This window comes from Camelus bactrianus, chromosome 17, assembly GCF_048773025.1.
Source record: "Camelus bactrianus isolate YW-2024 breed Bactrian camel chromosome 17, ASM4877302v1, whole genome shotgun sequence".
Lineage (NCBI taxonomy): Eukaryota > Metazoa > Chordata > Mammalia > Artiodactyla > Camelidae > Camelus > Camelus bactrianus.
Genome location: NC_133555.1, coordinates 1,825,944 through 1,853,461, shown reverse-complemented (window position 1 = coordinate 1,853,461; position 27,518 = coordinate 1,825,944). Strand labels below are relative to the sequence as shown.

Below are 27,518 nucleotides of genomic sequence, written 5' to 3'. Positions count from 1 at the left end.
CAGAGCGCTGGCCTGGAGACCTGTGGGAGGCCAGCCAGGCAGGTGGGCCGGCGGTGGGGATGTGGCCACCTGGGCCAGCTCTGGGCTCCAAGGTGAGAGAACCAGTCTGAGCACCGTTGGCTCGCTGTGGACATGTTTAATGGTTTAGGAATGTGTACTCTGGCTCTGCTAAGTCTGCATAAAAGCAACTTTTCCATGTTTTAAAAAATAGATTTGATATAAAGATTTATATTTTCATAAATAGGCAATGTGAAAGATTCCCAAACGCATCCTTGGGCTGCGGCCCTCCCCCCCCCCAACACAGTGCAGCGCTGGGTCCCCGAGGCCCAAGCCCGGAGGCCTCCCGGGGAGAAGTAACTGAATTCAATATGAATTGGGAGCTCCTCCAGCTCCACGCCTGCGGGGCCTGTGTCCCGGGGTCAGCCCCCTTCTGGGACAGGGACCCCCCCTTTCTGGCTCTGAGTCGGGCTCCCTGTCCCTCCTCCTCTGTCTGATTCCCTTCATCCCAGGCCACAGCCCGCCCTCCTCCGTGGTGGCTGGGACACTCCGCGGCCCTCCTTCCTTCCCGCTGCGCCCTGCACCCTGGACCCTGACCCCACCGGCTCCAGCTCTTGGGTGACTTATAAACAAAGGGAGAGATTAAGCTGCTCTCTCGCCCAGAGGCCCTGGGCGGGGCTGCGTTCTGTCTTCAGAAGTTCCCTGTTTTCTCTTTCCCATGCCCGGGTCCCCATTTGATGGAGGGCTGAGGCCCAGAGAGGTCGTGAAGCCCCGCCTGGCCGGGCACCCACTGGCCCGCCCAGGGCGGGCTCTGAGCGCTGGCACTTGCGTCTGACCTGGAGGCCCCGGGTGCCTCTCTGCAGGAAACGGCTTCAGCCCAGGACGGGGACCTCAGGACCTCGCAGGTTGAGGGGCGAGGAAGGAACTCATTCTTGCCGGAGAGGACAGCGAGTGAGGGGCTAGCTGGGGCCAGTTCTCAGAGGTGTCCAGCTGGTCACCTGTAGGAGGAGGGCAGGGAGGCGTCCCCCTGGAGAGGGAGTCCTCCTGGGGGCAAGCGGGAGCTGGGGAGAAGCCGGAGGAGCTGTGGGGGCCCTGGACACCTGGTTGATGGGCAGTATCCGAGGACACTGGGGCCCCCTGGGGGTGTCAGGGCGGGGAGGGACCTTCCACAGCTGCCACTCTGACAGCAGCAGTGGGGCACTGGGGTCTGGAAGCCCAGGCCACGGGGGTCAGTGAGGTGTCCAGGTGAGGGGACGGGGCACGGTGGGAGGGTGGGGAGGCAAAGCGGGGACCCTGGAGTGACCCCTGAGTTCTCGGTTAGCCCCCTGGAGTGAGGCTGCTCCGTGTGAGGATGGCGGGGGGCAGGAGACCCACCGGGCGCAGCTCTCTGACATCCTGGGACTGTGAACGCGGGGGAGTTAAGTGCTGTTTCCTGGTTCTGGGTGAGCCAAGCAGCCACCGTGAGGCCACCTCCCCTTGTAAGCCAAGCCTGTGCAGGGTTCAGGCCTCCAGTCTGGGGCGCAGGAGGAGGACGGCTCACAGCCCAAGCTGGCAGATGAGCCCCTGGCAGCGGCTAGCTGCCTGTTCCTGTGCCCGTGGGCACCGGGGACCCTTCCGGCAGCCGGGGCTCCCTCCTTCCCTGAGCCCCGAGAGGCAGCTGAGGGCCATGCCTAGCAGCAGTGGCTGGAACTGGGGGTACACACCCCCCAGAACAGCAGGTGACATCTTTGAGACTTGTCCTCCAGCTGGGGCCTGGACTGGATGCCCAGCTCAACATCAGCCCCTAGCAGGGAGGTGGAGGGGCTGGAGGACCTCTGCCCTTGGCCTGGAGAGGCGCCCCTCTGGGGAACCCCAGTGCAGGCACTTCCTACTGTGCAGCTGGAGCCCGGGTCCCACAGGGGAGGGGCTGGAAGACACCAGCCCCACCTGCCAGCAGCTGGGCCCCTCCCATCAGCAAGGCCTCGGAGGAGGGAAGCCAGGCGGCCTTTCTGCTCCCATTCCCACCCCTCTGCACAGACCCCAGCTCCTCCGGAGCTCCTTCCCCTCCAGAACGAGGCTCAGCTGTCGTAGCCCTGCACAGCCCCACCCAGCCCCACCCCCCGGGGCTGCTATACAAGGTCTGGCTTCCGGCTTGGGGGCCAGGCCTACCTGGGACCAGGGGCTGGGGTGGAAGGCGCGGGAAGCCTGAGCTGCAGCTGTGCTGCCGCCTCCCGGCTCTGAGGGCAGGTACTTCCTGGGCCCCACCCTGGGGGGGGGGGGGCGCTGAGGGGCTGGACTGGGCTGACAGGAGAGGCTGGGGTTGGCTTGGGAAGATCACCTGCTCCCTCAGCCTGATCCCTGCGATCTGAACCCCAGTAATTCAAGTCCCTTGCCCTCCAACCTCAGCACCCAGTGCACAGAGAGGCCACTGAGGGCGGTGGGCCCACAGGGGTGAGATGCCAGGGCCTCACCTCTTCTGTCTGGGAGGTTCTCTAAGCGAGACTAGGAGCGCTGGGGGAGCTGGCGCTCTGAACGCGGCAGGAGGGATTTCTTCACATGGGGTGGGACAGGGGCCCTGGGGGTCCTTCTCAGACCTGGGCCTCGGGGGTGACAGATTTGACTCTCCCTTAAATGTCCACATTCCCATCTCATTCCCACCACCCTCAAGCTTCTGAGAGGCAGTGCTTAAGAGTCAGCCGGTTTTGCAGCCTGAGTGGCATGACCCCACACGCGTACCCGGGAAAACTGTGAAGATGGAGGTCTTGCTAAATTAAGGCAGGAGCCGGGCCCCAGGGCACCTGTGAGCTTAGAGCTGGCAGTGAAGAAAGGAAGGAGGCCCCACGTCTGGAAGGAGTTAGGGCTCCCAGGGGCCGAGCTCAGGACCTGAGTCTGCCGTGCAGTTGCTCCGCCCCGTGGTACACCCAGAGGCCCCGGGATGGCCTGGGAGAACCCAGGCGCAGCCACGTTGCTGGAAAGCAACCCCCTGCAGCAGCTCAGGTGTGAGAGGGTCAGAACTAGGACACGGGGAGCAGGGGAGACACGCTCCGGTCCACACCGGCAGGCTCGGGCCAGTCCCAGGATGCAAAGCCAACAGCGGGGCAGCTGCTGGCCGGCAGGACAGGCCCCACACCCTACCCAGTGTGAGAGGCCTCCTGGGGGAGGAACCCCGCTCCTTCCTGGAGGACAGTGTCCCCATCAAGCATCAGGCCACGGGGTGGAGGGTTCCAGACTCCGGCCGGCTGGTGCCAGGTGGGGCCGGCGCTGGGGGGCTGGGCTGGCAGGCCAGAGGGAGGAGGAGGTGGGGCGGCCCCTGCCTGCCCGCCCTGCACCCCGGTCAGCACCCGCAGCCCCAGCTCTCCCCGACGTCCTTGCTGTCCAGCTGGATGTGGTCGGTGCCCTTCTCACTGAGCAGAGGGCCCCCGTGTCTCATGACTAGCTCTGTGGCCACCCTCACGAAGGCCTCCTCCACGTTGCTCGAGTCCTTGGCCGACGTCTCGATGGCGCACAGGATGTCATAGTGCTCAGCCAGGCTCTGCGCCTCGGCCAGCGGGACCTCCCGGAGCTTGCTCAGGTCCGACTTGTTCCCTGCAGGGAAGCCAGGGGCAGGGTGAGGCCCGTGGAGCCCGACGGCCCGCCCTCCCGGCAGCTCCCAGTACAAGCAGCCGGGCGGGAATCCACCCACCTTCATCTTAGTGCTCTTACCCCGTCCTTCAGTCCTGCTTCTTATCTTTCTCTCTCTTTTTTTTCAACCTTTGCCAAAGGCTTGTCTATTTTATTGCTTCTTCCTAAGAAGTCGAAGCAGCAGAGAAGGGTGGCGGGCACAGCTCAGTGGCAGAGCATGTGCTTGGCATGCACGAGGTCCTGGGCTCAATCCCCAGTGCCCCCATTAAGAGGGAAAATTAAAACCACCTCTTCTAAGACACAGAAGCAGTAGGGTTTGTTGAAAAGAACACCCTTAGAGCAGCAAGAAGGCCTGGGTAGAGGCGCCAGCTTCCTGTCACCTGCTGTGTGACCCTTGGGTAATTCACTCCATCTCTGAGCCTCAGTGTCCTGTCTATGACGCCACCTTCAGCAGAGCAGGGGGTTGAGTGAGGCAGTGAACGTGAGCCGGCACCCAGCAGGCACTCCGTAAGTGGTGACAGTAAAGCCGTCTGGCCTCGCTCCTGTTTTTGCTGTCACACCTGAAGTTTAGTCTCTCCTGCTTTCCTTTGAAATCTTTAAATTCTCGGCAAGACTGTGCTTGATTACTTTGTTTTCCTGACGCTAAGAGCACAGACTCCAGCTGCCCCTGACGGCACACCTCTGCCTGTCCTATGAGACAGGGGTGGTTCGTTACGTTCTAAATAATCTGGTCACCTGCTCCCTGGCCTAATTTCTACAAGAATTTTTTAAGTCTCTAACTGTGTGACTTTTCTAATGTGACTATAGGGAGAACAGCAAAAAAAGGAAAGAAAATAGATAAGCGTCTATAAAGACCTAAAATGTCTTCCGATTTCAATGTGTGGAACTTATTTGGATCCTAATTTCAACAAACTGAAGAAAGAAGAAAGCACGTGTGAGGTCTGTGAGCTGTGCAGACGCTGAGCAGCCTTCAGCCATCTGGTCACACTCGGGGACGGCGGTGCCTTTTAGCTGTGAAAATGGTACCGTTGTCATCTGTCCTTTAAGTGTGTACATCTTTTATAGATTCACGCTGGAACCTCTGCAGGGGAAATCGTCTGGGGTAGGGACTTGCCTCAAAACGGGGCTGAGATGGAAGGGGACAGGCGCTGCTGCGTCTGCTGGATCTGGGGCTCATAGTACCATTCCTTATTTTGTATTTGTATAAAACGCTCTATAATCAAATGTTTTGTTTTCAAAGTCCTGGGTGAAAAGGGAAATGTGAAGCCAGGTAGGGAGAGCTCCCTTCCTGTCCGGGGTGCCCAGCCCTGCCGAGTGCACCCACATCCCAGCCCAGGCCCCACTGCACAAGCTCGTCTTAGAAGAGTGAGCCTGACTGTGGGGACAAGGACCCAGGGGCCACACACATGGTGCAAAGTGTCTTGAGTCCATGTCCGGGAAGTGCATGCAGGAGGTAAAGGTAAATGATGGTCACAGCATCCCCTGCAGCCGCGGAGCTCACAGCGGGGTGACCCTGTCACCGGTGAACTTGTTAGAAGTGCACATTTGCGGGCCCCGCCCAGACCCCCCAGGCCAGACACTGTGGGGGGGGGTGCCCGGACCCCGGCTGTGCCAAGCCTGCAGGGTGATTCGGGGCTCGCGGCCCTGGGGAAGCCCTGCTCTGCGGTGTGGTGCACGGAGCAAGTGACTGAATTACGATCAGCAGAACTGAACTCAGAGTCCACACTTCCTTGCTCACAGGCTGTGTGGACTGGTGTAAACGGCTTCACTTTTTTGAGCCTCTCAGCCTCGGCCCCCAACAAACGAGGAATAGGCGGGGTTATGAGAACACACGTGAAGACTTAACCCGCCTGGACCGCTGTGCGGCCTGTGGTAACCGTGGTAACTGCAAAGCCAGCACTGCTTCCTGTCCCCCGTCCCCACATCCCAGCTCTGACTGTCACTTTATAAGTGATGAGCAGGGTCCGAATTTGCAAGATCACGGTTCAGGTCCTGGCTCCGCTGCTGTCTAGGCAACCCCAGCCCCTTTTGTGCTCTGGCCTGCACTTTGCTTCAAAAGGAGGGACTCAGACAGATGGCCAAGCGGCCCAGCTCACCGATCAGCAGCTGCACGATGTTGGAGCCCGCGTACTTCCTCACGTCCTCGATCCAGTGCGGCACCGACAGGAAGGAGCTCTTCTTGGTGATGTCGTAGGCCAGGATGGCCCCATTGGCGCTGCGGTAGTAGCTCTGGGTGATGGTGCGGAAGCGCTCCTGGCCGGCCGTGTCCCAGATCTGCAGCTAAAGGGACAGGGGCCCCGTGAGCCTGGAGGTGCCGCCGAGCTTGGGGAACGGGGGCCCAGCCCCGAGACCCACCCCCCAAGCGCTCCTCCCGCTGGGCGGGCCACAGCCCCGCACCCTGGCAGGAGCCACGCAGGAGGGCCAGGAGGTGGACAGAGCCAGGGAGGCCTCTGAGCCCTTAGGAAGCAACTCAGTGGCCAATCTGAGCAGGACAGGTGGAGCAAAGGGGAGGCGAGAAGCCCTGCCGCTGCCTCTGCCTCCTGAGACCCTGGGTGGGGGGTGGATTCTGCACTGCGGCAGGAAGTGCGCGCGGCCCCGCGTCCTCTCTCCCCTGAACACACTCCCTGCTGGGGACATGGCTGGCGGTGAACTGGCCCCCGGGGCCCGGTGATGCTGGCTGCGTGCACGTCCGTGCCTCCGCTCTCTGGGCTGCAGGGAGGCCCCCCCAGCTCTCGGGCTCTCCTCAGTGACACCCGGGACGGTGCTCACCTGGTGGTGAGGGCCCAGGGGCAACGGGCAGAGCAACGGGCAGTGTTACTCAGCTGGTCCAGCCTGGCCTCACCCCGCCCTTGTCTTCACTTTAACAAGCACCATTAGTACCGCTGCCAGGTCCGCCTGGACGAGGGAGGAGCCCGTGTGTGGCCTGCCTCTGGCCATGGTCCTTCGATAAACTTCAAAAGACTCAATTCTTACAGAATATCCCTCTAACCACACAAAACACTAAGACAGAAATCAAGAACGCTCTGGGAGAGACTTCTTCAGGAAGATGGGACTGAGAAGAAGCAACATACTGAGAGGAAAGTTACACAAAGTGTCAGATGCAAAGCAGAGCTACACCAACGAGTGGCGAGACTGGAGGTGCATTAGTGGTAAATACGCCCAAGCAAAAACCCAGATGCTCACTACTGCCAGGAACACCTGGTGAGCAGGGCAGCGAGGGACGACGGCAGCAGGCCCCGCGGCACGGCCGCGAGCAGCTCAGCTCCTACTGGTGCGGATGTGTTTACTCAGCCATTTCAACAAGTACTCACTGGACACCTGCTGTACATTCTAGGGCCCAGAGACACCAGGGCCAGGAAAACAGATGCAAATTCCTGTGCTCAAGCTTCCAGTCTAGTGTAGGAGACTGGAGCTTTGTAAGATAATAGTAGGTAATAAGGATACATACTTATTTACATAGAAATATTGAATATAAATATTTATTATAAAATAAGTAATAAAATAATAAGTATGTTAGTGATAAGATGGAAAAAAACAAGGGCAGAAGCTATGACGTATGCAGTGAGGAATGAAATTTTAGACAGGGAGACCTCTAACTGTTGGGTAAAGATCTGAAAAAGGTCAGCGAACTGTGCAGATGCCCAGGAGATGAGCATTCCACGGAGCGAGAAGAGCAAGTGCAAAGGCCCTGAGGCAGCAGAGACATGTGCAGGAAGCAAGAGGAAGACCAGTGTGCTTGGAGCAGAGGGAAGGGGGAGACGGAAGTAAGGGACAGGGAGGTGTCCAGGGGGCACATCACACAGGGCCCTGCAGACCAGGCAAGAACCTGGCTTCCACTCAGTGCAGGTGGGGAGCCAGGGGGGTTTTGAGCCATGGGGAGACCGGTTAGGAGGTTATGGCCAGTAACCAGGGAGAAGATGGCGGCTGGACCGGTGAAGGCAGGGAGAAGTGAGCAAACCCGGGATGTGTTTTGAGAACAGAGCTGAAGGGGATCTGCTCTGCAGCTCTCCTGGGAGGACGCAGAGAGAGAGAGAGTGTGTGTGTGAGAGAGAGAGAGAGAGAGAGAGAGAGAGGGAGAGGGAGAGGGAGAGGGAGAGAGAGAGGTGAGGGCTGGGGAGAGCTGAGAATTAGTCAAATCCTCATCTTCCAAAGTAAGAAGTCAACAGGTCATGCCTGTAACTGGGGACATGTGAGGGAGGGGATGGCGGGGGTGGGGTCCAGGAGGCCTTCTGTGCCTCGTTGACCCTAACGACTCTATAATCATCTTCAGGCATAACCGATAAAAATTTACAACAAGTTAAAACCCAACAAAACAGCTACAGGCAACGGCATCTAGGCCAACCGACGGTGAAATCCGGGCAGCGACGCAGGAGGTACTTCTGGAAAGCAGGTCCTTCCATGCCTGGTGACACTCTCGCCTGGCTCCCCCAACGCCAGGGCAGAGTCAGCGCTCGGGGCCGTCAGGCCTGCGGTCCAGGCCAGTCCTGTCACTCACCAGCGTGCTGGCCCTGCTCTAAAACTTAATTCAGGTTTTTGTCTGTTAAAAAAAGATGCTGTGAGGGTCAGATGACACACCCGGCACCCAGCTCCCGGCACAGGGAGGGCTGGGTAGACGTGCACACTTAACAGTGCTCCTGAGCGGTCATCGCGTTGGGGTTAGTGCACGCAGAGGAGTTTTACTGCGAAGTACAATATACAAGGTGCCCGAAGAGAAACGCACTGGGCCGTGTGCAGGGCCGCGCACCTGCTCACTCAGTCCGCACTGAGCTCCCGCCATGTTAAGCCCCGGGTGGGGATCTGGAGATGCTGCAGGGAGTGAAACAGAAACAGAGCTCACTTTCCCATGAAACGGAGGCAGACATGAAGAAGCCAAGAGGACCCTTGCAGAGGAGGGTGAGAGCATTCTGGGAACAACAAAGGCCATGGGAGAGGCTCCCCGGGATGGGGGCCTCCGAGGGTGGCAGCCCAGAGGCGGGACGCAGCCCCCGCAGTGGAGGCAGAAAGGGCGGAGCACCAGCCCGAGGAGGCGCTGCCGGAGGCGGCGGGCGCTGGGGCAGGTGGGCTCTCCCGGAGGGAGCGTGGAGTTGGTTTCCACTGCAGCGGGAGGCTCCAGGAGGTCGTCTGACGCAGGGAGACGTGTGCCAGACGCCCTTGCGTCCCACTTCGCACATCTTAGCCACACCTTGCACCGCAGCCTTCCCCACAGGGCCCAGCCTCACGCAGGAACAGCCCCCCCGCCTGCCTGGGGGCCTCTCCGATTCCGCCCGGGAGGCCTGTCGGGAACCACGAGCACAGGGGCTCACCAGCCCACGGGTCAGCCTGCCCTGCGGGGACACAGCCTCCTTGGCCCTTCCTCCATCTCTGTTTCACTCAGGCTGCCCCTGGGAGCCCAGGCCAGCCTGGCCGTGCTCTGACTGCCGCCGTCTGTGAAGCACACGCTGCCGGCGGGGCTGGGGGGCGGGGATGGCGTCCTGCCCTGGTCGCTAACGGCCTCCGTGTTGCGAGAGACGGGAGGAGCCAGGCCGGGGGGCGGGGGCTGCTTTCCCGACTGAAGCCCCAGGCTGGTCCCTCGGCAGGGCCCCGGGGGGCTGGGGGAGAAGGGCAATGAGGCTGACCTGCCACCTTAGCTACACGAGGGCCTGAGGAGCAGACAGGCCGTCCTGAACTGGCTGCCGGGGAACGCGGGCCGGGCTGTCTAGGAGCCGGCGCGGAGCCCTGCAGGGCCCAGAGCACAGCATCACAGAGGAGAGAGGTGTGCTCGGAAGGCGCAGCGACGGGCCAAGGAAGGCATCCAGCATCGTGCAGAGCCCAGGACCATCTGTCTGTCTGTCCGTCTGCCTCCCCGTCACACGCGTCACCAGCTCCACCGTCATCACCACTCCACCAAGCCACACCCCGGGCTCCCTGCCCTCAACCTGCCCGGGTTTCGGCCCGGTGCCTGGTCCACTCTCCCCACAGCACCCAAAGTGGAGCCACCAGAACATGGCTGAGATCCTGCGGCCCCTCTGCTCTCCATCTCCAAGCGCGTCCCCTGAGCCCCTCAGATCCTACCAGGGGACCGGCTCTCTGCTGTCACCCACCCAGCGTGGCTGCCTCCTGGCCGCTCTGAGTACCCGAGGCCTCATCAGGACCCCTGCCTGAAGCATCCTCCTCCCAGATGGTCACCTCCCTACATTCCAACCAAATTCAAATCTCAGCCCCGCTAAAAGGCGGCCGTCCCGACCCCTCACCCCAGCACGCTCCTACAGCGCGCTCCGCGCCGACCTGACATGTGCACGTCTTTATTCCGTCTGTTTTTAAACTTTTGTTTTGAGCTGTCTTACTGATTTTGCAAGTTAAAAATTTTTTTTTGGTGTGAGTGGGGTGGGTAATTAGGTTTATTTATTTATTTAGTTTTTTTGATGGAGGTGCTGGGGATTGAACCCAGCGCCTCGTGCATGCTAAGCACACTCCACCACTGAGCTGCACCTTCCCCCCACCCCTGCCAAACATCTTAAATGTTTACTCTCCCTCCCCTACATGGGTTTCCGGAGGGCAGAGGCTGTGTCTGGCGAGCTTTCTGCCCACGCCCACCCCCTCACACGGCACCTGGCATGCAGAAGGTGCTGGATAAAGACACAGTCCACTGGTGGACGAGCACCCGCCTGCCCCGCCTGCCCCGCCTGCCCTCTCTCTAGCAGCTCAGACCCCAGGCCCTGGCTCAGGAAAGCCAACCGGGGGGGGTACTTGGCATCGTGACAAGCCTCGGGCAGTGCTTCACTCCCCAGTGTACACACTTGGCCCTGAACTACCGCCTTCAACTACGGAGAACACCTGCCAAGTTGAAACCACCACCCGACCCCGCCGCCTTCCCCACCCACCAGAGGCCCTCTGCCTGCACAACAGGGACTTTGTACTGCGAATCACACCTGAGCCCTCCCCACCTGATGCCCCCTCCCACTGGCGGGCACACCGCCAGCTTCTCCGTCCGACCTTCCAGCCAGATGACTTGGGGGAAATTGTCCGGGCTGCTGATACCCAGAGTGAGGTCCAGAAGCATCTCAGGGCACAGAGAGTGGAAGGGAGGCCCAGTCAGGATGGAGAAGGGCTCCTGGGGCGGCCTCTCTCCAGCTCAGCAGGGGTCAGTCAGGTGGCTTTCAAACAGGTGAGGTGGGGATTTCAAGGCAGCAAGAGCTCTGGGTTTCCGGTCCATCTTTCCCTTAGTGGCGGGCGGGCGGGCTCGGGCCCACAGATGGCTGCCACAGCCGGGAAGCGCCGTCTCAAGACGAGGATGAGGCTGCTCTCTCTTCTGAGCGCCACACCTAGCAACTCCCAGTTCACACTGTCCCTCTGGTCTCTGCACCCATGGGGGGGAATTATCATTTTGTCATTATCTCCTTTTCTAGGAAGGACTGCGTTCATCTTGACCTCTGGCGAACTCCTACCTAAACTTCAGGACCCCAGTTCAAGGTCACCTGGTCAGTGGCCTCCACCAACACAGGAGCCTGGGCCTCAGTGCCATGCGGACTCAGTCTGCTTTCTGTCATGGTCCACAGCCCTTTACTTCAGCCTCTGCAGCAGCACACACCAGATATGTCAGCTGTCCCAAACTCGGTGCCCTAGAGGCCAGGCAGGGAACATAAAGTGAAGCAAGACGGCAGACAGGACATCCTGCCTGAAGCAAATTCAAAAAACCACCCCGCAAATCACCACCGAGCAGGCCTCGGGGGAACCGGCCCAGGGCTGTGCAGGAGGTGGGGCTCTGGCCCGCAAGCTGGCCTGTCGCCACGGAGAGCGGGCTTTGGTGGGGACAGGCCGAACGGCAGTCCTCTGTGCCACAAGCAACCTGGCGCAGAGCAGGTGCCCGACAAGGAAGGAAGCCTTCTGCAGGCAGGTCCTGGCGGTCGGGCCGGTTGTGGGGCGACGAGGCCGGTGGGGGAGAGCTGCTTTCCAGGGATTCCGGTGCAGTGTTCCCACGTGCCCCAGTGGGAAGGCTGAATAAACCTAATAAAGAAATAAAACAAACTGCACCATTGGCGGCGCAGTTCCTGGAACCTGTGTTCAGCTCCGTCACTCCCGACAGAAACAGCAGAGGCTTTATTTGAACAGACTTTCTCCCAGGTGCCGACGAAGGTGGTGGGACTTTCCTTGCTTCTTCAGAGCAGAAAGAGACCGCGGAAACATCAGTTCTCAGGACAAAACTCCAGAAACCGGTCAGATGGACATGAATACGATCCCCTGGGCTGCTGCTCACCGCGTCTCGGGATGTGGGGCGTCTGGGCCAGGAGGGGGTCTGCAGCCACTCCCTGGCCAGGCACTGTCACTTCTCCTGCCTTGGTTTTCGGGGAAGAGCTCGGCCTGGACTCAGAAGCAGGCCACAGACCGAGAGAAAACACGGCTGCTCAGGATCCCGGGCTCAGAGGCTGCTTCTCTGTCCCTTGTTACCCGGCAGCTCAGGTGGCTTCCTGGCGTCTGTGTTTCCTCTCCAGCATCTAGGGGACAGCGGTGACCAGGCCATCCTGCAGGGCCAGTCGGGGCACAGGGCAGTGAAGGTGGTAGGCGTGCTTGGAGACACTCTGGGCGGGCTCTGCCGGGGCGCCCGTCTCGGTGCACGCCACCCCAGGCAGCCTGGCCCGAGAGTCTTCCTACCTTTTGCAGGAGGGCTCTCGGGCCACGGGAAGCCGTGCAGGAGGGCTTGGTCCGACGCCAAAGCCCAGTGCCCTTTGCTGGGCACACAGCTCTCCACAGACCGCGGGCCTTGTTTTTCTCATGAAACTTCCTTGATGACTTACACCCCCTGCAGAAACCAGCCAGCCTTTCCTCAAGTCCTGGCAGGAGGCAATACAAGGAGAAAGGCCCAGGCTCCACTGGTGAGTCCTGCCTCGGTCGCCAGCCCAGGGCCGCCAGCTTGCCAGGCCCTTCTTGCTGCACAAGGACCCCAGGCCACCCTCGCCCCCCATGGCCTCTTCCCCGCTCACAGCCCCACCGCGCACGTGCGGAACATGGGGGCAGCAACACGCAGAGAGGATGGCAGGCACCTGCCCTGCCAGGCCAAGGGTCTGCTCCCGGGGGGCAGTAGCCTGTGACCCCCAGGGAGGTGGCTTCTGGGGACACACAGGCCAGGCTCCTTGGACTGATGGAGGCGGCCACACTGGGTCCCCTGGGCCTGATCCTTGTGCCCTGGACTAGGCACTGTGGCTGGGCCCCTGGCCAACATCAGGCAAAGCTGACCCTCCTCCACTGGTAGACACACCGCCTAGCACGTCTGGAAGGTGAGCCCCACGCCCTGTCCAGCCCCATCTCCCCCACCTCCAGCCAGGCTCCTCGCCCACTCCCAAGGCTGCACAGAAGCACAGCCTTGCAGCAGCACCCCTGTCTTTCCTCCCTGAGAAGCTGTCACCCTTCGGGCCCAGCTCGAAGCCCACGGCCTCTGTGACTCGGGGAGAGGACGGCACCTCGTCTGTGCCCTGGGCGCCCAGCGCACAGCCAGAGACAGCATAGCATCCGGCACCGGCAGGGCCCTGCAGGGTGGGGACAGTCCCAGGTCCAAATATCCGGCCTGCTGTTGCCACGGTGTACACATGTATGCTGGTCAGGCCACGTGACCCAGTTCCTGGTTCGGCAGCTCAGTCCCTGCAGCGGTGGCACAGACGGCACTGGGGCTACTTAGCTGTTTGCACACCTGTCCCTCCACCAGACGTGTGCTCCCGAAGCACAGGGATGTCCGTCTGTGTGTGCATTTCCTGTCGGTGCTCAGAAGAGCGCATGGGAGAGAGGAGGACCTCACGGAACACACCCTGAACTCGCACCTGCAGCTTCTGTCCCAGGTGTCAGACGGTAAACTCTGCCAACAACCATGATTCAGCTCAAGAGGGCACCTGCTAAGTTTTATGTGTTTTTCCCTCTTTGTGTCACTTAACTTGCAACAGACAGAAAAGGCCAGCTAAAGGCCGTGGCTCTTAAATGACTGTCTAAGAAATAAAGTTAACAGCAAAAATGAATCTTTAACAGTAAATACGAGTGGAGCTCAAACTTGGCCTCACCGCCGGCAGGGCGCCTGCACCACGCGCACCTGCCACGGGCAGCGGGGCCGCAAACAGGGCCCGTGAGTTGTCTCGCCCAAAGGCTCTGAACTCCACCTCCAGCTTACAGGAAATACTGGGGGGGGGGGCGGGGGGACAAGGGGAAAGACACCAGGAGGGAAGCAGGGGGTAAACCCAGAAAGCAGCGCAAAAACTCAGTCATCCAAAAGAAAGTGAGGCATCGCTGGGGACTCTGGCCCAAGGGGGAAGCACTATAAAAGGCATTTTGGAGGAAGCTGGGAAAACTGAAGAATGGACTACACAGGAGACGGTCTCACAGAGACACCAGTTGGCTCGGGTACAATCGGGTACCGCGCTTATCTTAAAAGCTGCATGTCGTGTGGGGGAGGATACAGCTCAGTGGCAGAGCACGTGCCTAGCATTAAATAGATGAAAAATCTAATAAATCTAATTACCTCCCTTCCCCCCAAAAAGATAAAATAAATTAAAAAAAAATTTAAGTTGTATGTTGGGGTCTCCAGGGATGAAGTACCTGCAACTTACTCCCAAATTAAAAATTTCTCTCACACACACAGAAAGATGAGGCAAAACACGAACAGCTGTTGGGTCCAGGCAGAGTATGCAGGGGCTCCCCGTGTTATCCTTTCAACTTTTCTGTATGTTTGAACTTTGTCACGGGAACAAGTTGGGGAAAATGAAAGTATTAAGAGCATCCTGAGAATGAAAGTATCACCGATGCGAAAGAACCAGAACGAAACCTGTAACTGTCAAAAAGCAAAGGACGAAACGAGCATCAGGACAGGTGCGGCTGACAAGCCCGTCAGCGAGCTGGGGACGGAGCCCGGCCGCCACACGGAGGGAGGGGCGGGCTGAGGGCCTGGAGGGCAGGCCCACGCGCGCCAGCTCCCGCCCCGCGCCACCCCCAGGGAACAGGGAGAATGACAAGAAGGGGTGAATCGAAGCAACGAGAGCCAGCTCCCTAGGGCTTCAGGTACAGGCTCTTCACAGGGAGCTCGGAGAGGGAGAAGGGAAATACGGCCTCCCTGGGGCAGAGGGCCCCCGGCCCTGCCAGGACGCCGGGAGCGCAGGGCTGGGGGCAGTCACCAGCAGAGCCCACGCGCCCTCGGGGCCTGGGAACCAGGCAGAGTGTGACCGTGAGGGGTGGGGGGAGTGCTAGGAAGGAGAAACTGCGCAGCCCCAGGAAGGGTGAGAAGTGACGCAGACCCGGGGCCGGGGGAGCAGCTCAAGTGGTAGAGGCGAGCCCGGGGTCCCGGGTTCGATCCCCAGCACTGCCTCTGAAAGTAAATGAACAAATCAAGAAGCCTAGTTACCTTCCCCCACCCCCACCCCCGAGGAAAAGTAACTCAGACCTCAGAAGCCTCGCACAGGGACTCCCGTGATCATGCGGTTCCACGTACACGCGTGTCCGGAACAGGCAGCTCCGCAGAGATGCTCTGGGGAGGGTGGGATGGGGGTGACTGCTCACGGGGGCCAGGCTCCCCTCTGGTGATGAAAATGTCCTCAAATTGGTGAGTATACGAAACAAAAACGAAAAAGACCACAATGAATTATACACTTTAAATGGGGGAGTTTATGGGGTATGAATTATATCTTGATCAAGATTTTTTTTAAAAAGAAACCTCACAGAGCACTAGTTTAGACAGGATGGTCAGGAAATGCCAATTTATGGAAACAAAATGCTGATGCCCACACGCACACACAGAGCACACTGCCCCAGCATCCTAGCACGCTGCGGCCCTCCACCCACCACCCCTCCTTCCCAGTGGCAGGGACCCCTGCGCCCCACACCCGTCTCCCCCGAGTCCCCCACGGCACGGACCCCCCTCTTCAAGCAGAGCTTCCAGACCCACTGACCCCCTTCCTGCGCACACAGGTCCCTGCCTTCAATTGCTTGTCCACTCAGCCAATAGTGGTCAAGAGCTTATTCTAGAGAAGAAAACCCAAAGAGTTTACACTGAGGTATCTGCCTTCTGATTCCAATAATAAAGTTGACTTCTCCCTGTGTAGCTCGTCTATAATGCAAACACGGCAGACGTTGCGATTCACAGCTAATGAACTGAAATTTACTGTGATCCACCTTTTCATCCTGAAGTCGCCCCTATTTGTGTTCCCACTACAGACCTAAAACCCAAGAATAAAAAACGTGTTAAACCAAACTGTTCCACTGCAAAGTGTAAACAGAATGTTTTTAATTTTAAAAAGATCTGATTTTTATACTTTTTTATACTTCTCAGGCATAAAAAAGGCAGAGGTGGAGAGAACCTGGCTTGACACTATAGGAACTTTCTTCAGGGAATGATGGGACCCCACGTGGCAGCCAAGGAAACTGATGCAAGGACCGAGAAGGACCCACCGACCGTCTGCTGTGAGCTGGAGGCCACCTCTGCAGGCCTCTCAAATCAGGGTGACCCTTGTCCCCCACACACGGTGATTGTCCTTGGGTCCTCGGGCAAGGTCCCTGGCCCAACGTGAGCCAAGACTTCAGTTTTATGGTCTGACCTCATCTGGGACCAAAGGCCTCCTAACATCGTGTCAAGTTCCAGGTCCACTCTGACCTTCAGAGTTGTCCAATCCACCCTGAAGGACCTGCCAAAGGCAGAGCTGCAGGTTCTGTGGATTCTGAGCAGGGGCTGTCACTGCCGATAAAACCTCTGGGACACACGTATACAATTTCTCAAGGAGACCACTCCGAGAGGGACAGCTCCGATTACCACATTTAAGTTCTAAGGCGTTACTTTTTAGGAATCAGTCACATCACTTTCCGGTCAGAGTCCAGACTCAGGAAGGTGTCCTGTCAATTGTTCCCGAGCCTACGTGGAAACTCACGCGCCTGGGCGAGGGCTAGCTGGCCTCTTCCTGGCCCAGGAGAGGCAGGCCTGCAAGGCCAAGCAGGCCAAGCATGAAGGGCGGACAGTCTGGAGCTCAGTCAGGCGCTGTGAACGACCCCCGGTCCTGACTCACCAGCTCCCCAGAATGGGCGAGGGAGGACCCTCTCTGACGGCACTGGCTTGGCTGTGTCGCTGCCCAGTAAAACGGCGCTTGTAGGCCATTCTAGAAGGCAGGCTTTTCTTCTGTTCACACTGGCCATATGCACTTCTCCCAATTAATCTGAATTAATAAGGATTTGTTTCAAAAGCACATGGCGTTACGGTGTTACTATAATACTGTTAATCAAAATGTAAAAGAATGTCAAGTGCGAGTTGACAGCCTAGATTTTAAACTGGTCCCAAACCGCTCCGCGCATGTGTGTGTGAGCACATGCGTGTGTGTTGGTGATGACAGAGGGGGAGACGCGGCGATGAGGAAAATGCACCAGACCAGGGGCGGGAAGGCAGGGTTCCGGCTCAGACCTGCCACACCTAGGGCTTCATTTTCCCCTCTGTGAAACGGGGTCCCTCACAGGGCGGCTGGGAGGACCAGGCAGAGAGTGCATGGGGAGAATGGGGCAAAAACTGAGAAGATGAGGACACAGGGCGGGAGGGCCGCCCGGTACTGCCAAACTCTGTGATTGCCACGTGCAAAGCCTCCAAAGAAACCCATGTGGCATCAGGTCTCAGCAAGGCCCTGCGACAGGCCCGGAACTACACGGGGGCCAGTAGGAGGTAAAGCAAACGTGGGACAAAAGCACGGAAAGGAGGCAGGGAGAGACCCTGAGCGACGCTGCCCCCCCGCTGTGACCCCGATGCACCACACGGGCAGCAGACCGGGGCAGTAACTTGCACGGGGTCAGCCGGGCTGAGAAGAGACGTTTCCTGAGACCCCAGGCCCCCCACTCTCTCCAGGGACCCAAGTCAACATCAGTTCCCGCCTGCTGAGGGTCCGCTGTGGGCTGGGGCCTCAAAGCCCAGGGATTACAGGTGAAGCAGGTAAGAAGCCGTGAGGTCACGCACCCACGGCCCCAGCAGGCAGAGCCCAGACCTGGCCCTGGTGCCCAGGGCTCTCACACGGGCCCTCTTCCCACTGCCTTTCCACCACGAGTGCTGCCCCAAGACCGTCAGAGACCTCGGGAGGTGAGGCTCATTTTGCAGTACGGATGGCTGTCACGGGCACCAAGGACAGATTTCTTGAGACAACCAGCATGACCCAGAACTTATCTAACCTTCCTTCTGCTGTTTCTGATCAAATCTGGAAAAGTCCAACCAATTTTCTCCAAATAGGAAAAGCCCCTGAGCAAAGCCAGACCCCTGGTTGAAAGCACTGAGGCTGCAAACTTAAAGAAGCCAAAGTCTCCTTCCACCCTGGCCCTGCCCCTCTGTCAGAGGCGCCAGGAGCCGCTACAGGACACGGAGACCCGTGGAGCCCAGGGAAGCCCGAGGCGAAGGTCCGGAACTGCGGAGGCCCAGGCCCGAGGGCAGGACTGGGCCTCTGTGAGGGAGCGCCCTGGCAGCCTCCCCAGCACGGGGACCGTGAACCTGACAGAGGCTGAATAAAGGGGCGCAACTGTCCAAGGCCGGCCTGGGACGTGGCTCTGCGCGGTGCACAGACCAATTTACATAACAGGCCTTTTGTCGCCCCAGATAAGAGCAGGAGAGGTGCTCGCTCGGGACGCTTTCAGGATTTAGAACCGGCTGAGATTTCCTGGGGGACCGGGAGGCAGGGAGGAGTGAGGGGTGGGGAGGGGCGGATTGGGAAATAATCTGTCTGACCTGGGGGGAGAATGCTCACAACAGCAATAATAAAATATCCGCTTGTACCTGTGACTCCTCGGTTCCAGCCACAGCAGCTCTTCCAGGACAGATGAGGAGGAGGCGCACTGACTGCCTTTTCTTACAGGGGGACCAAAAGGGAAGTTGTTCTTTGTTCTTTTTACTGTACGTCTTTTTATGTCTTTGAAAGTTTGAAACTCTGAGTCCTGAGGATGAACGATCCAAAAACATGCAAAGGGAATTTTCAACTATTTTGAGCATGTCCAGAGCGACCAGCAGCTTCTAGATCTGCTCTCGAAGCTTGGTCTGCACGGTGGCAGGCACGGTGGGTGCACGTGGAGCAGGGCCTGGGGGCCCCCCGCCCCGGACAGAGTCCTCCTAGCAGGCAGGGCAGCTGCAGGAGCCAGCTGGGGCTGGCCGGGCGTCCTGTCAGCTGACAAGCACCCTTAAAGTCCTTGGGGTTTCAACCCTCGTTACTGAAAACCTATCAAAATGCCCAAGTCCACACGCTGCTCTCAAACCGCAGTGGTCAAATTGCATTTTCCCTAGATTCATTAACCTGCAGAATCTCAGGGTCATCATTGCCAGCTGAGAGGGACTCAGGAGGGTAGTCAAGTGTATAAATGAGCACTGGACCTAAGAGCCAGGCAGACCCTGGGTTCAAAGCCTGGTTTTATATGAAAACGAATGTATGTATGTATCTGCATGACTGGGACACTGTGCTGTACACCAGAAATTGACACATTGTAACTGATGTCTACTTCAATAAAAACATTCACTCAAATTAAAAAAAAAATTCTGGTTTTGCCACTGACTTGTGTGTGGCTTTGGGCGTGCTGGTCCCTTCCCTTATTTTGGCCTCCACTTCCTCCCTGTAAATAAAAATCCATTAACAGACATGGAGTGAGCACCATGTGTTCACCACTGTTGTAGATGGGGGATTCACAGGAACTTGAGGCAGACTGCAACCCCGCACTTTCGAGGAGCCAACACTATATGGGGAAGACCCACAAACAAGGGAACGCCAAGTCCTGGGAACTGCCATGAACTTACCCCTGAACTTACCCTGTAATGGGATGGAAGGCTGGGAGGTCAGGGGAGGCCTCTCTCTGAAGAGGTGGCCTGGGCAGGAGGAGCTGATTGACAAAGCAGCTGTTACACAGGTATCTGGGGGCGAAGCGTGTGTGACAGGCAGGGCAGCAGATGCAAAAGGCCTGGGGCAGGCATGTTTGAAGGACAGAAAGGGCTGGTGAGGCTGGAGAGTCGTGAGTATGGGGCAGAGGCAGGGAGATGGAGTGGGTGAGGCAGGCAGGGGCCCTTCTCTTCAGGTAAGGGGTCTGGATGTCTGACTGCAAAAAAGGAAGTGACTATAAAAATAAAGTTGATTTAATTAGGTCAGGGATTTTTAAACTTTTTATTTTTTGGCAGCAGAACTCCTCAGTCAAATAAAAACAAGTGGAACTTCAGTGTAAAACTAGGTAAAAGCACTAGTATTGCTCAACCAGGTGAGAAGCTAGTTAAGGCCCCGTGGCCTCCAGGCCTGCCCCCCACAGCCCGCAGCACCCCAGCCCCAGGGCTCAGAGGGGCTGGAAGGCCACTTGGCAAGCAAGAACTAACAGGCACCAGCAGCACAGGGAGGAGACTTAGAAGCCCATGCCGGGTACTTGCTGGACCCCAGACAGGCCTGGAAAGGCTTTAAACTAAATCCCTGATGTGGACTGCTTTCTGCAGAAATGGCAGCCATGAAGTCTGGCTCATCAAAGGGTCCAGTTCAAATCTCGCTGCTAAAACTGTAGGGACAGAAAACAGAGCAGCAGTTGCCAAGGGAGGGCACTGGCACAAAGGGACACAAGGAGCTTTCTGGGTCGATGGGAGTCATCTATACCCTGAATGTGGTGGTGGTTACAGGGCTGTACACGATCGTCAAAATTCCCAGAACTGTACACTTGAGATGAGTAACGTTTACTGTGTGTAAGTCAAACTTCAATAAACTTGATTTAAAAAAAAAAAAAGTTGCTGGAAGACACCCCGGAGGTATTTTATGGGTGGGGAAGAACGATCGGCTTCTGCTGAGTCAGGATGGCCCAGAACCCAGGGCTGGAGAGACTGTCCCCCCACACCCACCCAGCTTTAATTCGCTGGCTTCAGGTTTCTCCCGCTGCAAAATGAGGTAAGTAACCGCCACAGGCTTTCCCACTCCTAATCATCAGATTGCAAGAAGCCACCTGGTGTGGGGGAAAGACCCCCCAATGCCGCTGAGTTGGAAAAACTGGAAGAAAAATCCCCTGCGTCTCAGTTCCCAGCTCTGTGCCCGGGGACACCTGTCCTGTGTGAAATGGGATTCATCACAAGAACACATCTGTCAAACAGCTGGCACTCAACAAACTCCCCAGGGGGCGGCCGGAGTAACCCTTAGGAGTCTACCCTGCCTCCACTACTCTCCTGGCCCCAGTCCCCCCACTGCCTCACAAGAAGAGCGATCTGGAGGTGACCAGAAGAAAAGCAATCACTGCCTGCCCAGCATTGCATAACCTGCGCCGGGCACACGGTACACCCCAGGCTCAGCACAGGTCGTTATCTCGCCAGGTAAACAGGAACACCCTACCCCCTCCTTGACCACCGCCAGCACCGGGGGAAGGGGAGGAGGAGAGGGCGCCAGCTTGTTTATGCCTGTCCGTCCACAGGCCACTTCCCCGTGGCGGCTGGCATTCTCTCAGGGGCACAAACGCATCTGTGGACACACTCCACCCATCCCACAGCCCTTCCCTCACCACCTGCTCTAAAGGGTGGTCCCGAATAATGACTCAACGCTGCTGGCCACACCTTATTCTTTTTTCCTATCCTAAGGAGACCAAAAACACACAGAAACCCAAAAGAATATTTAAAAAGAAAGAACTCCCTTTGGGCAGGGAGTTTCTGCTGCCCCGTCACATCAACTCTAGACGCACTGTGGTCGCATACCGACTGTTGGCTTACTTCTTCTCCATGGTGGGGCAGGAGGGAGGCAACACCCAGAAATTATCCCAATTTTGCAGAAACAAAGAGCTGAGTATTCTGGAGAAAGGCCACCGTGAACAGGCCCACCGCAGCCCAGGAAGGCTGAGCATCCCAGCATGCGGGCTCAAGGGACTCCAACCACTCTGGCTCAACTAGAAAACACGGAGATGACAGGAGGCAACCCGCACCCTGCCTGGCGCCTGCCCGGGGCTCTTAGAGCTGTCCCGGAGCGCGTGTACACGCAAATCCATGAAAGAACGGAAAGGATTTCCGTGCAGCGAGGTTAAGTAAAGCTACTGAGCAAGAACAATGGTCTCTGACTCTATTAGGGAGGGCCAACGCCAGGTTAAGAAACCGATTCATTAATCACAAATATTAGTTCTCGAACCATTGCCAGGACACTGTGGCAAAGACATCCTGCTGTGTCTGTTCAGAGCCATTGCCAAAGCTCGGTCCTCTCCCCCACCTTCCGGTATCTGTGAAGTTTTCAGTTCCTCCCGAGCTGCAGCTGGGGGAGGGGACCCAGGCCGGCCCTAGACGAGTAAAGTTCCACCACCAGGTCCACAAAGAGACTGCAGGGAGGCGTGGCCAGGCCGGAAATTCTGACAAAAAGTTTTGGCCCTCCGGTCCTAGAAGCAACTACTTCCTGGTCCCTCCTAGTCGTGGGGGGTGTCGTCTTCTGCCTGGGGTCCCCACCCGAGGGCCGAGCTGGGAGCTCCCACCGCGGTGGGGCAGGGGCAGGCCGGCCAGGCGCCCCGCTGTGCCCGCACCCGAGGCGCCCAGCCGCCTGGCACTGGAGAAGCTATTTTGGAGAAAAGTCCCCCAGGGGTGTACGTAGCTCGGGAGGGCAGGGCCTCCACCTCTGCACTCTCTCCGTCACGCAGCCACGCGCCCTGAGGCGGGGGCTCTGCACACCGAAGCCGGCCCCGACGCCGAGGCCAGGCCTGCTCGGACAGGAGGAAGGGGAGGGAGCCAGAGGGGCCGCCAGCCGCCCCCGAGCAGTCGGGGCGCTCGCCGCGGACCCTGCCCCCGCCGGGAAGACCCTCCAGGGCCCTGGCCGAACCGTCGTGCCTGGGGCCCGGCTGCACGGCGGCCCCAGGCCCGGCCTCCCACCTTGACCCGCTGGCCCTGGATCTCCAGCGTCTTCATGGTGAAGTCCACGCCGATGGTGCTGCCCTGGCGCTCCGAGAAGGTGCCGGTCTTGAAGCGCTGCACCACGCACGTCTTGCCCACGCTAGCGTCGCCCACCAGCACCAGCTTGAACAGGAAATCGTACTGCTCGTCCGGGTCCCCCGGGCCCGGCCCTGCCATGGCCGCGCGGGAGCCCGAGCGCCGGCGCTCCGGACGCTGGGGCGGCCTCGGCTCGCGCAAGCCGCGGGCCGCCTGGCGACGTGGAAGCGCCGCAACACCTGGAGAAAGGGCGCCACCGCCCGCCGGCCGCCCCGCCCCGGCCCGCCCGCCGGCCCGGGCCCCGCGGCCGCGGCTCCGCCCCGGACTCGCCCGGCCCGGCCCTCCGCTCCGCGCCAGGCCAGTGCGGCCCGCAGGCCCAGGCTGGGCGCCGCCCCGGGGCCGCCCCCAGCCGGACTCCGGCCTCAGACCTGCCCTCCGATCAGACTCCGCCCCCAGGGCCGCTCTCGGTCCCGTCCCCGCCGGGACTCCGCCCTCATGCCCGACCCAATCAGAATTCACCTTCGGACCCGCCCCGCCAGACTCCGCCCCCCGGCCGGCTCTCAGACCCACCCCCAACCGGACGGCGCCCTCTGTGCCGCCCTCAGCGCGTTCACTCCTCGGCTCCGCCCCTAAGCCCGCCCACAGCCCAGCTCCACCCGCAGCACGGGTCCCAGCACGGCCACGCCCCCATCTCCCCCAGGCCTGGCCACCTGCCCGGGCTCCCCAACCTGGGCTCTGCCTGGCCACAGTCAGGAGCAGGCTGGAGAGAAGGGGGGCTCTCTGGGCCTGTTAATGGCCTCCTCTAGGGTGGGTCTCTGAGGAAGGCACGCCCACGGCAGTGTCACCTCGGCGCTCACAACAGCAGGGCCGACGGCGCAGAATCCCTCCGACAGAGGCGGGATAGGGGTCGCACCCCCAGACTGAAGAAGGGACGGCCTGGTGGAACACTCCGAGGAGGAGAGGAGGAGGCCTCCGTGAGGCCACAGACTAAGCTGGGGAGGAGGCCAGCGTCCTTGTGGGCGGTGAGCTCAGGGTGACACCCCAGGATTCTGGGGGAGTGGAATGAGAGGGCTCCGTCTGAAGGGAGGCTAGGCCAGGAGGAGGAGCTGGGGGATCCCACGCCCCCAAAACTGCCTAGCTGGGGTGGAGGCAGCTGCCCAGACGACCCAGGATGGGCGGGCCCAGTTGGGGTAGTGGGCCCTGTGGGGGGAACTGACCCACCCGGTAAGCACCAAAGACTGGCGTGAGGGGGGGAACCAGGAAGGTCCGTGGGGACTTCTGTGGGAGGGTGGTGACCCACTCCCCAGATGGCCAGTGAACCAGGGATCCTCCGAGGAAGGAGGCCCAGACGTCTGCGAGTGGCTTAAGACAGATCAAACAGGACCTACTCCCTAAAGGCTCCCCAGTCACCAAGATGGAAGGGGACTGAGAAGACTCCCGCCTGTTCGGACAACCTCTCCTAAAGGGGCTGCAGCACTCCAGCTTCATGTAAGTAAAAGACTTGATTAATGCCTGCCGTGGGCCAGGTACTGTTTGCAGGCCTTGCAAAACATCAGCGCACAAAGCAGAGAAAAACACACACCCTCCCCAGCAGAAAAGGGAAGACGGCCTTCCTGTTACTTAAGGAGACCACAGAGAGCAAGTCCAGCGGGAGGGCGTAGCTCGAGTGGTAGAGCGTATGCTTAGCCTGCATGAGGTCCTGGGTTCAATCCCCAGTACCTCCTCTAAACATTAAGTAAGCCTAGTTACCTCTCTCCTCCTCCCCACCAAAATAATAAATACACTTTTAAAAAAGAGAGCAAGTCCCCTAGGACCAGGACCCCTGAGGACCGTGACCAATTCTACTGGCCAAGTGGGGGAAGAAACTGGATCGGGAGGCAGAGGCAGGCCCCTGAGAGCTACTGAGCACCACTCCCGTGGGAAACACCCAACCGCACCAGACAGGAGCCCCCAAGCAGACCTGTGAGCCCAGCTTCATAACATCAGGTTGGAGTGGCCGGACAAAGCCTGCATCCAGGGCAGCAGCAGACTTAAGGACACGGGGTGGAAGGCTTCTGCATGCTGGGTTGGCTCTGAGGAAGGGGACACGTCAAAGCCCAGGACCCCAGGAAGCAACTTCTGCCTCCAGCTCCGAGCGGCTCCCACAGCACCAGGGGGAGACAGGGAGGGAAAGGGGTGTCCAGGAGCCAGGATGGGCCAAGGTCCCACCAACGGAGGCACAGGGAGAGGAAGGGAGAAGGTTGGGCAGCTGTGGGTAGGGTGGACGACTGGCTGGATAGCTGAACTGGCCTTTCCACTGGCCTGGCCTGGAGCTGGTTTGGGGTGGGGAGGGGAACTTTGGTCTGGGTGTGGATTTTGTCAGAAAACCCAGCCACCACTTGCATTTGTGGGGTGATGGAATCGTTCTAAAACTGGAGTGTTGAGAAGGTTGCATGACTCAGGAAGTTTATTAAAATCATGAAGCTGCACGCTTACAGTAGGTTTTTATGGTCTGTAAAGTATACCTCAGTCATGTTAAAAAAATACCTGCGCTTCCTCTTTGGTGGTAGACTCCCAAAAAGCACTGCGGCATTTTATCTGAAATTGAATTATGCTTGTTTGAAACGGAGCAATTCAAAAATGTCTACGATGCCTCCCTTAATGCCCCAAATTTAAAATAACGCACATCCCCAATTTTTAAAAGTGTGCCAAGAATTTAACATTCTTAAAGCTCACGGTGGATGGGCTGAGTTTTCAGTTTGTGCTCTTGCCACACGGTGGCACCATCCTAGCTGACACATGCACCTGCTGTGACCTCAGCATCCGGGAGCAGAGCGCCCCCCAGTGGTAAGAGGGACAAGTGCCTTCCTCCCTCTCTCCCTTTCTTCCTTTTCCCTCTTCCTCTTTCCCCCTCATTTTTTTTCCTTCCTCCCTCCCTCCCTCCATTTCCTTCCTCCTTTCTTTTTACACCTTTTACTCTCTACAGTCACCATTGTCAAAATATCATCCAATTTTCTTTATTTGGCAGGGCCCAGGCTCTTACTGAAAATGTGCCCCCAGTCAGAAACAAAGGTGAAAAAACACCATGAAGACCAGGCACCAGTCGTGACACGTCGTGTTCTTAATATAGAAGAGCGCTGGCTGCAAAGTATTAGAAAATGAAAAGCCGCAAGAATGCAAAAATCTGCTGCAGCGGCGGTAGATTTAGGTGCCGGCCTGGCGCTGGCTGCCTGCTGGCGGCCAGAGACCAGAGGCCATCAGACATTCTGCGCACCGCCACCCCCCCTCCCGTCCACCTAGAGCGTCACACAGGCCAAAGGAGCCCTGCTTCGTGGTGCCAGTCTCACGCTTGAGGCTCTGACTGGAAATAGGGGGTCACCAGGCTCTCAGCATTCCCTCTCCAACCTCCACCAGCCCCGTGGTGCCCTCCCACCCCACCGCTACCCCCACCCCCGCACAGTACCCTCCTTGGCTTCCTCCCTCTCAGCTTCTGGTTGGTCCCCAGCGCCCCTGCCCCCACTAAGTGGGCTCACTGGGCAGACGCCAGGGACCAGCCCCAGACCCTTGGGAACACCCACTCACCTGCCCAACTGCTCCCCTGTCCTGAGGACCAGCCCTTAACCCCCTAGCTCTGAGTCCCACCTGGCACCACCAGAGGGACCTGGGAGCACATCCCACCTTACTGGAGTGGGAACCCGGGCTCAGTCATGCAGAGAAGGACCCAGTGCAGCCCCACCGGCGGCCTTCCCTCTTCATTCTTCCCCTGAGGGTGGTGCAGGAGGGGACACGCGATGCTGCCTCCCCACAGTGGGCCTGTCTCAGACGCCAGGGCAGGAGAACGGTGTCAATCTCTTCCTTGTTTATAAATTGCCCAAGAGCCGGAGCACGGGGGGGGGGGGGGGGGGTGTCAGCGGCTGCAGGGGAGGAGGGCACTGTGAGGCCTGGGTGGGGCTGGCGTGGTGAGTCCTAAGGCGCCACAGAAGGCTGATGTGTCAGACTCAGGAGGGCGGTGGAGCGAGGGAAGAGGAGGGAAGACCATGGACACGTCTGTGTGCAAAGCTGCCATTCTGGAAACTGCAGAGACAAAGCTAACAAACCATGAGACAGATTTCGTCAACCAAAGATTCCTCAGCAGCAGCTGAGCCAAGGTGACCACATCCCCACCAGTGGCCGCACCCACCAAGCAGACTTCCCTGCTGCTCCAGGCCTGGGGTGGAAGCCCTGCTGAGACCGTCCCTCTGGGGCTGCCTGCAGGGCAGGAAGAGGCCCGGGGTTGGGCCCATCTCTGCCAGGGACACCTGTAGGCTCAAACTGCTCCTCCATCTGAGCCCTGGACACTGATTCCACACTACCTGCCTTCATCCCGGGAAGCCCCGCGAGGCCCGCGTGGGGAGGGGCTGGAGCAGGGGCTCCTGTTTCTGTCTGGAAGGACTGGAGCCCGGACAGTCTAGGGGGCCCCACTCCAGGCACCTGCCAACCATCTTTCCAGGGACAAGAAACAACCGTTGTTTGAACAGCCTGCTCTCATTGAATGCCAGGCGTGTCCTTTGGAATCCACACCTGGGCCAGTCTGAGCTGGGGTCCCCTGGCCCCCAGGGGCTCAAACCAGGGCCAGGCTGTCCCAAGGGCCCTCCCTGGCCTCTGCCCACTCCATGGGACTGCCCAGACCCCAGTCAAACTCAGGGGGCACCAGGTCCACTCCTGGACTTTGAAACAGAAAAACTGAAGACAGGGCCCAGCGGGACCTGCTCAAAGTCCCCACTCAGTTCACACCTGAGTTTGCCCTGGGGCCAGGCCTGGGCTGAGTCTGACCCTGCCCGGCCCCCAGAGCTCCAGCCTCGACCTCTCCCTCTTCCCTGCACACACTGGCCCAGGGGCCCCTCTGACCCATTCTCCAGGGAAGCCAGGATGCTGAGTGCCCTGTTTCACTGCTCTGAAGCCCCTGGCACCTTCATCACAGCCAATCCCCACACCCGGCCCCTGCCCAACCTCCACCCCAGGCTGCAGGGAGCTTCCTAAGGCAGGTCCCACCCCCTCGCTCACACCAGCACCGCTCCTGCTGCCCTCAGGTCCTTCAGGAGGCCCA

General features: G+C 59.1%; 1 protein-coding gene and 2 long non-coding RNA genes across 3 annotated transcripts; 1 reads left to right on the top strand and 2 right to left on the bottom strand.

Annotated features, from left to right (window-relative positions):
* Positions 1–121: 121 nt before the first annotated feature.
* On the bottom strand, positions 122–22,734 carry RAB43 (RAB43, member RAS oncogene family). The gene is made up of 3 exons (XM_045521686.2): positions 22,397–22,734; positions 5,694–5,877; positions 122–3,561 (listed from the first exon to the last, which is right to left on the bottom strand). Exons 1-3 carry the CDS (start codon positions 22,592–22,594, stop codon positions 3,311–3,313), a joined length of 633 nt encoding a protein of 210 aa, XP_045377642.2. The 5' UTR covers positions 22,595–22,734; the 3' UTR covers positions 122–3,310.
* On the bottom strand, positions 11,243–14,983 carry LOC141573753 (uncharacterized). Its single transcript, XR_012499799.1, has 2 exons — positions 12,226–14,983; positions 11,243–12,095 (listed from the first exon to the last, which is right to left on the bottom strand). It is a non-coding gene; the product is annotated as an uncharacterized LOC141573753 (long non-coding RNA).
* Positions 22,735–22,876: 142 nt separating the features above from the next.
* LOC141573752 (uncharacterized) lies at positions 22,877–26,946 on the top strand. The gene is made up of 2 exons (XR_012499798.1): positions 22,877–23,941; positions 25,461–26,946. It is a non-coding gene; the product is annotated as an uncharacterized LOC141573752 (long non-coding RNA).
* Positions 26,947–27,518: the final 572 nt, after the last annotated feature.

What these genes read in the sequence shown, in the direction of transcription:
- RAB43 (XM_045521686.2), bottom strand. Translation starts at nt 22,594, where the DNA reads ATGGCAGGGCCGGGCCCGGGGGACCCGGACGAGCAGTACGATTTCCTG. An exon ending in TCCAGGGCCAGCGGGTCAAG is followed by an intron (nt 5,878 to 22,396) that starts GTGGGAGGCCGG and finishes CTGTCCCTTTAG; the next exon opens with CTGCAGATCTGGGACACGGC. An exon ending in CATCGTGCAGCTGCTGATCG is followed by an intron (nt 3,562 to 5,693) that starts GTGAGCTGGGCC and finishes GCTTCCCTGCAG; the next exon opens with GGAACAAGTCGGACCTGAGC.